The sequence below is a fragment of the Pyxicephalus adspersus genome, chromosome 11 (genome assembly GCF_032062135.1).
Source record: "Pyxicephalus adspersus chromosome 11, UCB_Pads_2.0, whole genome shotgun sequence".
Lineage (NCBI taxonomy): Eukaryota > Metazoa > Chordata > Amphibia > Anura > Pyxicephalidae > Pyxicephalus > Pyxicephalus adspersus.
Window position 1 is genome coordinate 43287919 of NC_092868.1, and position 14029 is coordinate 43301947.

Consider the following 14029-nt stretch of genomic DNA (forward strand, 5'->3'; position numbering starts at 1 on the left):
TATATTCATGGCTGCCTTTAGCAAAACAATTCAAACTATTCCTTCAGAAACAGGTTCACTATTGACTACAACATACGTTTCAGACCATATTTTCTATTTACTGCTCTCACCTTAAAATGAATCATTTTTGGTTTACTGTAAAATGGACAACCCTTAAATTCATGTCCGGAAACAACTTGCTTTTCAACTATTCCACTCCGGAGCTTTCTCAAAGATGCTGCCATAATGTCCTTCTCCATTTTACTGCCACCAATAGGCTTAGCATCCTCTTTTGGTACCTATGGATAACACAATAATAGGGCAAAATAATTAAATCAAAGACTAACCGTGTATATTTCTTACCTTAGTACTAGAATCCTTTCCTGTTTTTGCTTATGATGACCCATACAACATTAGATTGGTATAGTATATACTCCTATAGGATCTTGCTACTGCACAATATCTAGCAACAACCTATCTGCCAGGCCATTGAAATACACATATTCAAGGTAAATGGTTCATTTAGCTACCCACTTACAAATTGGCGGCTCCCAATATAGTTACAGGGGGTGTTAATGTATGACAAATATTAAATAACAAGAAAATAAATGTGTAATAAGCTGAACCCAGAAGGTGTTAGGCTGTCTGGGCATATCCATAATGTTAGGTACTTTATGTTCTGCCCGGATTTTCACAGCACTTAAGGCAAGAACTGGTGTAGCAGGAATGAAGTAAGGAGCAATGTACTGTTGAGGTGCACTTTTATTGAGATAGTAAATACTGTTCTTGTGTTCTTATTTTTTTAACATGTTGTTTAAAAAGTATGCAGACCACATACAAATATATTAATAACTGTAAATAAAATGCTTAATTTTTTTTTATTTTACTAACAAAAATGCTACAAGAAAGATTACATGTACAGGCAGCTCCAAATATAAATATCTGGCCCCAAACTGAAGCACCAATTTGTAGGAACCTTACCAGTTTCAAAAGGTATTCCCATGCTGAGGATAGAACATAATACTGCTAACATTTCAATAAACCCACTGAGCCAAGACAGTGATTTGGGCAGCGTGCAAATTTAAATAGTCAATATGGGCTGCTAAACATGAAGGAACAAAAATTAATTAAATACCACAAGCTCATAGAATTGCAAATACCTACGTGAAATGAATTCAAATTTACCAGCACGGCTGTCATGTTCAGTTATGTATATCACATGAGTCAACAAACACAATGTGATGCATGGCCGAGGACAGTGCAGAGGCGGGAGGGAGGACAGAGCACAGGGAAGACAGAAGGACAAGGCAGAGGATAATCACCTCTTTGTGGGAAATCAGTGTATAGACATATATCAAGGGCTTTCTATTCTAACCAGTCAGATCTGATCAGAGCTTAGAGGTAAACAGCAGAAAAACAACTAAAGCAGCTTCTGCATCAAAACAGCCAGATTAAATATTCCTGAGATTACTTTACATAGTTTTTATAATAGCATGCAGATGTAATGATTTTTATGACATTAATAATATGTACAAGTGAATGACATATCCACCTAAATATAACTGATATTTAGATTGGTAGAGACAGTTTGTTTGAAACTCCTGCGTATGTTCTCCTCCTACTACTGGCACATGTAACTAACTGATATATTCTCTGTAGATAGATAGATTCACATTGAAAGCATATTATTATCAGTGTATACCTTTAGGTGAACTAGTCACTAATTGACTTGTACAGAAACCAGAACATTCAGTCTTTAATGATCATAACTGCAAATGCTTTCCTTTAAGCTTCATTAGCTCCTCTTCCATATTTTTTCTGATACTAATATGTTTACATATAGATTTTTGAAATGGTTACAACAGGGAGATCTGTTTTTATAATTCTATTTTTGGATTTTGGTGCAAACACAGGAATAGTTTCTGTTTAAATTGACTCTAGGACAGGTGATTTAAACCCATGTTTGGAGCCACCTATTATCAAGGTGTTAGGGAGTTAAGGTGCGTACACACTTCCAATTTTTATCGTTCCAATCGAACGACGAACAATCGTTTGGGCAAAAAATCGTTCGTAAAAAAGTAACCAACGACGCCGACGAACGAGGAAAGTCGCTGGAAACGAACGACCGGACCGGCGGATCGGATTGGACGACGATCGTTGAACATCGTTCGTGTGTACGGTCGTTCGTTGATCGTCCATGGTTGTGTGTACAATATCTACGAACGATCGTGTCGTTACCTCTATGTGCAGGATCGGTGCTATACGATCGTTCGTGTATATCGTGCAGGAACGTTCGTCGTTCGTTTTCCGACGATAATAATTGGAAGTGTGTACGTAGCTTAAGGCAGTAATGATAATAGTCAACCTAATGAAATTAAGGCAACTGTTTCCAAATAGAGACAAGAGGCATATTTAAACAAAAAATACAGCTGTGACAAGCTAATAAACCAGTGTAAATAAAACGCATTTGGAGACAATAATTGAGATGTATTGTTTTTTATCCTTACCATGCCAAGATGAAATAATAATGTTGCAGACTTACAAAGGAAGAAAATACAGATTCCAGAAGGGCCACTTATGGTTTTATTCCTAGGAATTGGTAGGGTAACACACACAAGAGTCTCACTGATTACTATAGTTCAAGCACAACTTCAGAGGCTTTGAATGTGCCTTCATGTTTTTAATTGTAGACCAGATCCATTACAGGTTTGCTGGAACACCCAGCTTCACTGATGAAAGTGTACTTTCTCCAGCCTTGGAGAGCTTTAATAAATGAGAGCCATAGACTATTTCCAATCTATTGGCATATAGTAATATTATATAAGGCCAACTTCATAACTATCACCCCCACCACCACCCATTGTTACCTTATAAGGCTTGTAGACTTGATTCCACAATCCCATAAATTCTGGTTGAGAAAGGCTTTCACTTTCCTCCTTCAGTGCGGGAGTAATCTCTTGTGCTACATCAGGTGATTGCTGAATGGATGAGCCATCTTCTTCATCAGATGACACAGGAGATGGAGACCTCCACTTCCTCTGCAAGAAAACCAGAAAGCCACAATGACCCAATATTAAAGACAAATAAGCTTCTAACAAACAAGTAAAAATGTTTACCAGCAATAACAAGACATAAAGGACAAAATACAAAATTAGAAAATCATTGAATAGAAAAATAAAGACAAATTCTAAAATTGGTTCCCATACCATAACAAATGAAAATGTAAGCACAGTTACTTAGATCACTTTTTTTGCATATCTAGTTCCTGGGTAGGACCTAGGGACAAAATCTGTCTTCTTCAGCAGTAATGTGGATCTTCTTGTGTCATTTTCTCACAGCATAGTTTCCCAAATATTGTAGTGGAGATGGAGAATTCATCAGGGTAACATGCTGCCATCGCTACCTTTGTAATTGCTGCAGTAGTTTGGTAGAATAATGAATTCAGGTGGGGATATCTAACTACTAGAAAAACTGTTCTGGATACAGTAACTGTAGCCTAACACAATGTTTTGTTTTACATTGTATGGCCGTTCAACAAGGTGTATTTTTTTTATTCATGTGAAAAGGAGGAATGTCACTTCTCTGTTTGTCTTTTTTTAAATGTGTTTAAAATAAACCTTTGAATTTTATATTTGGTTATCTTTGTAGAAGTACCTTAAAAGTCCCGCTTTACTCAACTATGGAACTATAAATTGGAGATTTTCTATACTAACACAATGGGAGACAAAAATAAAAAGTTATGCAACCAGAAAGGGGGGAATTCCCAAAGCAGTAGTAATTTTGGTTGTACTTAGACTTTAATATAAAATTTAGTATAAATTAACAACGTTGCTTTTAAATGGTCAATTTTCAGCTATCATTTGTATATTGGAAATTATAAAATTAAATAGAACACCTGACTTGCCTTTCTGCCCACAGTCAGAACCCTGACTGTGGGCAGTGTTTCTCATTCAGGCTATTTGTGGAACCCTAGGGTTCCTCCAGAGGATGCTCGGGGTTCCTAGAGCAAAAAGAATAGCTATGCCTCTCAGGTCTCAGTTCAAGTAACACAGGTGATCCTTTTGGAAATCTCGAATTGTGACATTCTCCTCACTGGTCAACAATGCAAAAGGCATTGTTAACATTCACCCCCATGCTGATTAGCTTATTTCTCTATCATATATGGCAGTGCAGCTTCAGTGACTGGTTGCTTTTGCTGCTTCTACTTCTGCCACTTTGAATTCCGCTCTACAGGGAATTAGTGAAAAAATGGTAAAACTTAAAGTTAAATACATGTTCTTGCACTGAACATTTAACAAAGACTTGTCAATGATTACAAAACTGTATCAGTTTGTGCCTTTTATATCTTCCTGGAGTGGAGCTTTAATTTCAGAAGGTGTAGGAAATGATTATTTATCTTCAAATGACGTTATCTCTTTTATAGTAAAGTGAGTAGAATAACAAGATTAGACTAAAACTCGCTCTAAAAAAAATGCGAAATGAGAAGTAGTTTTCAGTATCTGTGCAATGTTCAGTTCTGGCTCTATCACAACTAACATCTATAAAGCCTGCTGTTCAAAAATAATTACACTACACACTGAGTGGCTATTATGAAGCCTCATTGCATTTTCTGCCGGTATAGAGTCAAAAATTAAGTGAGCTTTAAAAATAAAACTCAATGGCTCATTGTGATTCCAAATAGAACAGATCTGGCTGCTTTTGTCATTGCAAAAAAACGAAATAACATTACCTTTTTTTATTAAAAACCAAAGTGTAACTACACCAACAACAAAATGTATTATATCACAGGTTACTGGTCCTTCGATGTGATGGCTGCTTTTAATTTCAAGGTTTTTTTCCTTTATATTCCAAATAACCAGGTGATCCTACCAGTTTTTCCCCCTGTGTGTCAGTGCCCATTCCCTTTCTGCAATAAATTACCATAGATGCCTGATCATCATTTTTAAATATACTAACCTGTCCTGGTTCCTTTGCAGTAGCTGGCAACTTCAGCAATCTTGATTGGCCGGGCCAGGATCATGTGATATTTAAAAAGCTGATAGTAATGGGCCTACCCACACCCTTAGATTGATATATAAATCAGTAATTACAGTATAATAATCTGGGGATAATTCACATAGAAAATAATACATCTAGACAAGCAGGGATTCACCTAATAGAAAAGGAACAGATTTTACAGTCTCTGTCCAGATTATAGTAAACTTGTCATTAAAGAAATACAGGGTCTGCCACTGCTAACCTACTTGTGCTTGGTTGGTATGCTTACACACTGACTTCAGACACTTTCTAAGCCACTAATTTAAAGTGAATAGACAGATCAGAAAAAAAAAATCTAAGAAAGTCAGGAGTCTTTATGTGGAGTAAGGAGTCCTTATGTGGATACTCATTCCTAATTACTGACCTAAAGTATTGTAGCAAAGGATGAGCATGGCAACCAGGAAAGTGGGAATTTTGGCAGATAGGTTGGCAACGGCAGCATGGATGTTGAAGTCATGACAGTTACTCTCTTATATGATACAATGTAGTAGCACCTTTACTTTAGCACTGCCACACTTAGTCATTTTCTTTAGTTTATATTGGATTATATTATTATTATTATTATTATTATTATTATTATTATTATTAATAAACAGGATTTATATAGCACCAACATATTATGCGGCGCTGTACGTTAAATTGCAGGTTGCAAATGACAGACAGATACAGACAGTGACACAGGAGAAGGAGAGGACCCTGCCCCGAAGAACTTACAATCTATTCCCAGATGACTATGTGATAGACAAGGAAATTCTTTAAGTAAAAAAGGGAGAGAATAAAGAGGAGATCTTTATAGAACATATATCAGATTTATACAGTATTTCAACCAAACCTCAGATGAAATTGTATCATAATTGTATCATTCCTCAGGGAATATAGTCTGATTCTCTCCCCTGAAGAAGCATGTTGGTGCAAAATGCGTCAGGCACAAAATAAGATTAACTTATACCTCTACACAAATTAGACTTATTGTATCCTTCTTGCAGACCTTTGGCCACATTAGGTAACATTTTATTGCATATCTGTTATATCTATCATGAACTTTATGTGATTAATACGTTTTTTTTCTTGAATAATACATCCTTGTTGCTATTTACATAACCTGTTTCACCTATACACTACCTTTAAAACCCCTACTACAAACCCATTCTATCTGGGTAATTACCGCAAAATATTATATTTTTAGGGGTTCTGGTATAGAAATACAGGGACCGCTCTTACTTTCTTCACTCTCTTTCTAATTTATCGTTTAGGTGATACAATGATCTTTTTGGCTATCTGTAAAAGTGACAGTCTTCCCTCTGGCCAGCAATATAAAAAGCATTCTTCTCCCTGACCACTGTGCTAATGTCAAGCTTTGTGAGACGGGGCCTCTAGGGGGCGCTACAGCTTGGGCAGGAGTGGTGTGAGCCCTGAGAAGGGCCAAGGCACAGAGTCCAAGCAGTATCCAGGTCTTCTCCAGAGCCTCTAGTGGTGGGAATGTTGAGCTGCTGGTTACTGCCAGGTTGCGGTCCTTGGGCACACCAGGCTGAGCAGGATGATGCACTGTACCAAATCACTAGGCGGTAGAATTGTGAAGGAATGCCAGGGTCAAGGCAGGCAGCAAGCAAAAGAGGTCAGTTCACAAGCCAGTGGTCAAGAACCAGAAATCCAAGAAATATACACGTGGGCCACCGCAGACACAAGAGACACTGAAAGCGACAGAAGGCACAGGTGACACGGGATTACTGCAGACACACATGAACACTGGAACAGCACAAGGGAACAGGCAGGGAAACACCAGACAGGACAACAGGAGCTGGACAGGGAGAGCACTGAATTAAAAAGCATGTGTAGAGGAAATGCTCCGCATGGGGCTTGGCACTAGTGGAGGCACATTACACAAATGCTGAGTGCTGTGTCTGAGCTAGCTAAATAGCCAGGGGTGATTAATAGGCTTTTTCCTGATTGGTCGGCGGGATGGGCGAAACTGATAAAACTTTGAATAGCAGGTGCGCCCCGGGTCAGAACTGCCCACATGTACAGGAGAGAGGCGCCTGCATTTTAGCAAGGAAGAGGTAAGTGTGACAGCTAATATACTGTGACCTTTGGATCTAATAACCATAGCAGGGGTTCCCAGAGGACCTGTAAGGTATTTTAAGGGTTCCCCCATGTTAAAAAAAAGCCTGTGTAAGGCCCGGATCAATACCGGTATTCCCTAGACACCCATCCCCCAATCTATGCCGCAGTCTTCGTCTATAGCAGCCCCCTGGTCACCCTTAGGAGACTGGTTGTGTCTCCCAGCACTCGGTTGCTCCAGAGTACAGAGCCACAAATGCAGAGTAAGAAGTGACAGGAAATCCAAAAAACTAGCCGAGGTCAAAAGCACAGGAAATCAGTCCATCCAGCGAAGTACAAAGGGCAAAGGCAAAAACAGAGTCGGGGTCACAAGCAGAGGACAGTCCAGGCAGAGTTCAAACTGGCAATGTCAGAAACAGGCAAGGTCAGCAACAGTAAATCAGACGATAAATCTCCAGCACAGATTAGCCCAGCTAAACGCTACAACAGGCCCTAATGACTGGCAGCAGAGAGGCTTTAAAGTCCCAGCAGCCAAAAGCAGTGCAGGACTGAATCAGCCTCTAGAATCCCCTTCAGCTGTGCACAGCCTAACAATGGATGCTGGGGATGCCATAAAATACATCAGGCTGCACATTTAAAGGGAAGCAGGGGCTGCTGGTATCCCAGTTCTCCTGGCTGCTGCAATTGACATTGCTGGACAGAACAGACAGTGTTTATTACCACGATGGTGCACAGCACGGAGTCGCCGAACAGATGAGCATTTCCTAACAGCCTGTGAACAAAGAAACACATTTCCCCGTAAAGGGATTGTTTAGTGATTTTAAATGTAGTAGTGTTTTTCTTTACTTAGTATGACCAGGTTAATGTGAAATATTGCTCTGATTATTCTTTTATTTCCAGCCAGTAGGTGTAATGTGCTTTCACATTAAAAAATACTTTTCACACATACATCACAACTTTGCTGAAAAACAAATTCCTGTTCAAAGCTCAATAACCTAAAGTCTTAAACCAAGCTGTGGTTTGTCTGAAAACAAAACAGCTAAAATCAGGGTGCACAAAAACAAATCTTTTCAAATGTTGTACTTTTTTTTAAGATTAAACTGTGCTACAACACCATCCCAAACATCATAATCCTGTCAACTGGCTCTATGCAAGAACAGAGGTCTGTCTCTGCCATCACACCCCCAGCTTTGTAATAGTTACTATTCTGCAATCAACAAAGTGTATAACTGGACAAAAAAATATTATTACACAGCATTTATATAGCGCCGACATATTATGCATCGCTTTGTCCATAGTCATGTCAATAGTTGTCCCTCAAAGGAGCTCACAATCTAATGTCCCTTTCCATAGTCATATGTCTTTAATACAGTCTACAGTCAATTTTTTGGGGGAAACCAAATAACCTAACTTCCTGTTTTTTGGCTGAGATACAAACCTGGTACCCAGTGCCTCATAGGAGGGAGTGCTAATCGCTGAGCGACCATGCTGCCCATAATGGAAAAACATAGACAGTACACCTCTGCAATTCATTTAATTTCTCATTTTTATTCTTCACATGTCACATGTTCTTGTCAGGTCAACAAATGTTTTTCTGTGCTTGCATTTGTGGAATGTATATGTATCAAGGATGTACTAAATATTTTATGTTTTATCCCCAAAAAATGGGTTGAGTAAGTATCACAACAAGTTGGGCACTAAAGCCAAAACATTTTACCCCCATTTTGAAGTGAAGGGGTGAATTTTCTTAAAGGTGGCCATATAATACTTGATGGTTGCAAAACGACTAATATCTTCTTAATATCAACATCTGGAAATGCTCCTTCCACCAACGATCTACAACATTTACACTAACACAGTAAATGCTGGAGGGTGTCCTATTAGGTGGTGGTTGTTGACAAGTGCTCCCTAAAAATAATAAACATGGATTAAACAAAGAACAGACATTCCTGATCAAAGTTTGATCAAATTTCTGAACAAATATTGATCAAGAACGCCCTAATTTGATTAAATTACTAATAAACTTATTATTTTTATTGAATCTAACGTCAAATCTTTCAAAATATTTTATGGTGTCCAGCCACCTTTATGGATATACAAACACCAATTAAATCCTTACGGTTCTCCTACCCCTCACCACCCTTTACAAAACATAAAAAAGGCTTTAGACACATTAAACTAAAATTAAACTTTGATTTAAAAGAAGAATTCATGACCATAAATTATTTGAGTTACCCACTACTCCTCCTGCAATGACCATAGGAGTAGTTAGTTTTCTGCCTAGGTGATGGTATCTGCTTTGGCAAAGAATAGGCAATCTTGAGATATCCAGGCTTACCTCAATTAAAGCACTTATGGGTAATGCAGAAAAAGGTCATTTAGCTGACTGTTCAATAGTAAAAAAACACTCACCGTAACTTCTGGCTCCTCATCAGGCTCTATCAAGATGGCTGACTGAATATACTGCATTGTTTTGGCTCGGAGATTTGAGCTTTCTCGACTCTTGCCTATTTCTAAAGAAGAGGTCTCTTTCTTTCTTTTCTCTTGGCTGGCCTCCTCTTGTAAAATCCGACTAATAATTTCTTGTTTTCTTAATTTTTGTGACTCTTCAAATTCCCTGTGAAAACATTAGTAATGTACAAATGACTACCTTTACTAAAGCATAACATTTCTGTACAGCATAAATGGAAAAGAAGCAAGTGACAAAATAGATTTCTTATTTTTATGCTTTAGGTTCCGTAAATATTTTCTACAGCTGAAAATCTCTACAGTGCTGAACAGCATAATTTTTTTTATCTCATTGCTCCTTGCTAAGAGTAGAGTAATCACAATAGCAAAATATAGAGCTGAATGCCCACAGTAGTCATTTATATTATTCATTCTTTACCTTAAGATTCCTTAACATAAAACAGAACTAACTGCACTAAAAAACTTGCTTGTAAAGAAAATTTGTATTTTAAGCTACATATACATTAAAGATAATTGAAAATCATTGAACATCCGGTGTGTGTACAGTTGAATTCCAACGTCATTTAGTGATCTGCCATGGTGGATCACTAAATGACTGTCTGGGCTGTAGGTCAGTGAGGTGTCTTCAATTTATCCCCCCCCCCCCCACAAAACTAAATAGATCTGTGTATACAGTGCTTGTTTTTGCTCTATTGTCGCTAGAAATGATCAAGAAAGAATATATCCAGCAACATAAATCTGACCTCTGCGCATACAGCAACTTAAGAATGACACACAATAATTTAACAGGCTTTAAAACATTTTACTTTTTTTTCCTCAACTTTATTATATTTAGAAGTATACTATATGAGGCCTGAGCTGGTGTTTTGTGTTCCATGTTGTTTTATTATAGCTGCGAAACCAGAGAAAGGACTGCATGTGAGAGAAGTAGAGCTAAACTAATACAACAATATAGGATTTAAATTCTCATTAATGTTCATTCCTGACAAGTTTTTTTTAATGGCTCAGTCCAGTGTATCATAAAATAATCACATGAAAGCTAAAGCTTTTAAAATGGCTAACAGATAATACAGAACAAAAAGAAGATCAGCACAATGACCATAGCTGTAAATATTAAATTCCGGATCATTGCTTTTTTGCACGTTTTATACATCTGTAAAGCTAATGCAATGCTGGCAATGTGTTATCAAATTATGTTGTGACAAATATCTGGCACATGCCAGACTACCTGAACCTGAGAGATAAAAAAATGTCCTTGAGAATGAAGTTAGAGCAGTCTGCAAAAAGAGAGAAATCGCTACATTCATTAAATTACAAGACTGAAATTCATTCACTTTTTGAATACAGAAGTACAAACCCAAACTTGATTACAGAATTCTGTAGTCAGCTTACCCAGTCGATAGATAGCCATCTGGTAAATAAAACACAGCATATTTTCCCACAAAGTCAGTGTAGGTGTTTGGAGATGGGTGCTCCAGTATGGGTGCCAAAACTACCTATTTTGTGATAAATGTGGTTAACTAACCTAAGCTTCAGTAAATGACATGATACACACCAGGGATGTATTTTCTCGTTTCTTGTATTCCTAGATTTCAATCTGGTTGATCTTATGACTTTCTTTGTTATAGAAATACAGGATTTTGAAGCTTTATACTAACCACTGAACAAAGAGGTAGATGCAGTTAGTATACATCTGAACAGCTTACCTTGTTCATTGTACACAGAGGTGAAATAGAGATATATACACCAACACTGGAAACCCTAGGACAAAGCCATGTCTTTTTAAAACTTACAATCTAAAGCACCTAGCAGCCATCCATGTTCTCCAATGAATTGGCAAATCTTTCAGCAAATTTCAAAAAGCATTGTTGAACCCCTTACATATTTCTTTACTTCCAGTTTGGGAATATTAGACAAATATCATAAATGGAGTGTAAGCTAAATGACATTTTAAAAGCTTCAACAAAACTTGCTGGAAGCTCTGCACATGCTTTGTAAAGTTGGTTGTACACACTGCTCCTATACAACTAAAGCCAGAAGACCCCAGAGTGAGTTACAAAGGGAAAAACTTTTATCCTGCACAAATGTACAGTCAAAGGTTTGTAAAAGAGGTTTAAAAAATGTATAACTTACTTGGACCAATGCTTTGGTAAGAATGCTGGCATGTAAAATACATTTTAAGGTATTTTTTGATCACACTTACTTTTTCTTTCTCTCAAATTCCTGAATTCGCTTTTGATAGATACTATACTTTGTAACATCTCCACCTTTAGCGCGCACCTCCTCCATTTCTAGCATCTCTTGCTCTTTTGCTATGGCTGCCTGTGCTTTTTTCCGAGCTTCAATGACACGCAGGTTTTCCTATACCAGATTAAAAAGATCATTTCATTTTAATAAAAAACAACCATGCACTATTTGACTTTCACACACATTTGCTGTACTTGTGGATGGGAAGGACAATGAAGAAGCTTTCTAATTATACAGTATAATATTATGACAACCAGCTTGATTCCATCACTATGATGTGGCAATGACATTGCTTCAGTACTGGGCCCTGCAACATGATGTCTACTTGGATGCATAGCTGTTCTTATAAAATAATTTCCCTGTATTGTGGTGATTTATGATAACTATAGTAAAATGTAGATAAATGTAAAACACCTCTAGTTACCATCCAAGCTCAGGTTAAAGAACCTGAAACAGGAAATATCTTTGATAGGAACAAGATTCCAAACTACAGTGAATCAAATTTAATCTACAGTGGTTTCCTTTTGAATCACTCCACTGCTTCTGTTCTATTTAAATTTCCAACCTTATACCTAAATCCACGCCTAAGCGCCTTCTCCACTGCAAACAATTTTCTCATTCACCTCATTCAACCTCTAAACACTGCTTTTTTCTTGAAGCATATTCTAGGGCTTACTCCCAGAAATTTCCTTCCTCATCCCAAAACGCCTGTTCCACAATTTAAACAAGTCCTCCGAATTCCACCTTTTCAAACTCACCTACACCATCACCATCTTAACCATCACCATTTAGCTAAAGTTGCATTCCCCCTACCTTAATTCTTAATTTGCAAGCTTGATTGGGCGGCGTCCTGTTAGTTTGTACTTATGTATGCATTTTGGTATCTATGCAGGTTTGTCACCTGTAACCCCTAATAAATATACAGTGCTGTGTAATATGTTGGGGTATAATTAAAACACTATCATAGTAATAATTGGTGGCAAAAGCTTTACCCCTTCTGAATCTGTTACTTGGCCATGGCAAGAAAATGTTAAATGTAAAAACTTATTGTAGACCATAGGTACGCTTTGACATTACACAGAATTCCTAACTCTAAAGAAGACTGAACAGAGATTTTGCAATTAATTTTAGGTGTATTGCCAACTTTTGTTCTTGTATTCCTATCATGTAAATGGGTGCTACATGTATTCTTTAAGGAGCATATACAGTTTTCAGTAAAAACTGGAACCTTACCAAGTAAATAAGATGGGACTTTTTATGTCTCCCGATGCTTGTGCTGCTCCATTAGAGAGAAATCATCCATTAAAGTCTTTTCAGAAGCAGACACTTCCTGATACCCTAAACACTCACTGTTTTCTCCTAACCTCCATGCCACTACTCTGTCCTGTTATGATGTAGGGTTTGAAGTAAATAACCAGTGAACAAATCTGAATCCAGGATATTTACACTCCTAAAAAAATCCGCTTCTGAAAAGTCATCAGGGAAGATTTAGAGCCTATTTTAACACTATCAATTAAATGTCATAGACACTTTAAATATTACTGTGGATAACAAATTTTGTCAATAAGAATTTGTCCTTACGAGAAAGGTAGAAACAAATATAACATACTCCAGATAATAATAAAAACCAGCCGTGGCTACTGACTGTAAGTGAATTCTGCTCTCAACTACCATACCCTGTTTGTAGATATGTTCTTCTTCAGAGACAGAACAGCCTGCATCTTCTTCTCCATGTCCTCTCGGCTTTTCTTCTCTTTTTCAGATTCTTTCTCACGAACCCTGTTGGTGCAAACAAATATTAAGTCACATACCTCACTATGAAAACAGTAAGTGTGTCACAATGCTATCAATATGTGTTCATTGGGAGGGCTGCCATTTTGTAGTTAAAATGCCTCTTCGGACTATTTGTGTGCTGGACTATAAAAAGCTTTTCTTGTTCGGAAAAATTTCAAATAAGAACATTCAATCCAGAAATTCTTTCTATATGGAAATTGCTTAGTTATTGGTTGATACCCGTGAGTTTAGGTTGCCAAGACTTGTTAAACCTTTATGTGTAGAATCCAGTTGTTGAACTCAATGACCAGACATGGAATATTTAAATTACATTTAGCGAAGCTTGGGTAGCAAGAAGTAAGTCACACATACAGGTAGTAAATTCCAAGCTGCAATGTATGCAACAGAGCTTTGTCTTCATTTTGTAGAGCGTATTTATTAAGACAGTTGCATATCAAATTTATGA

General features: G+C 37.5%; 1 protein-coding gene across 2 annotated transcripts in view; it reads right to left on the reverse strand.

The window, feature by feature from the left end:
• CFAP74 (cilia and flagella associated protein 74) overlaps window positions 1-14029 on the reverse strand; it is an 83872-nt gene that overhangs the window by 57078 nt on the left and 12765 nt on the right. For both annotated transcript variants that reach the window (XM_072425653.1, XM_072425651.1), the window contains exons 9-13: window positions 13467-13569; window positions 11747-11904; window positions 9487-9691; window positions 2847-3017; window positions 111-278 (exon numbers count right to left, since the gene is read on the reverse strand). In XM_072425653.1, the coding sequence (XP_072281754.1) occupies window positions 111-278; window positions 2847-3017; window positions 9487-9691; window positions 11747-11904; window positions 13467-13569 (805 nt within the window). The remainder of the gene's footprint in view (window positions 1-110; window positions 279-2846; window positions 3018-9486; window positions 9692-11746; window positions 11905-13466; window positions 13570-14029) is intronic.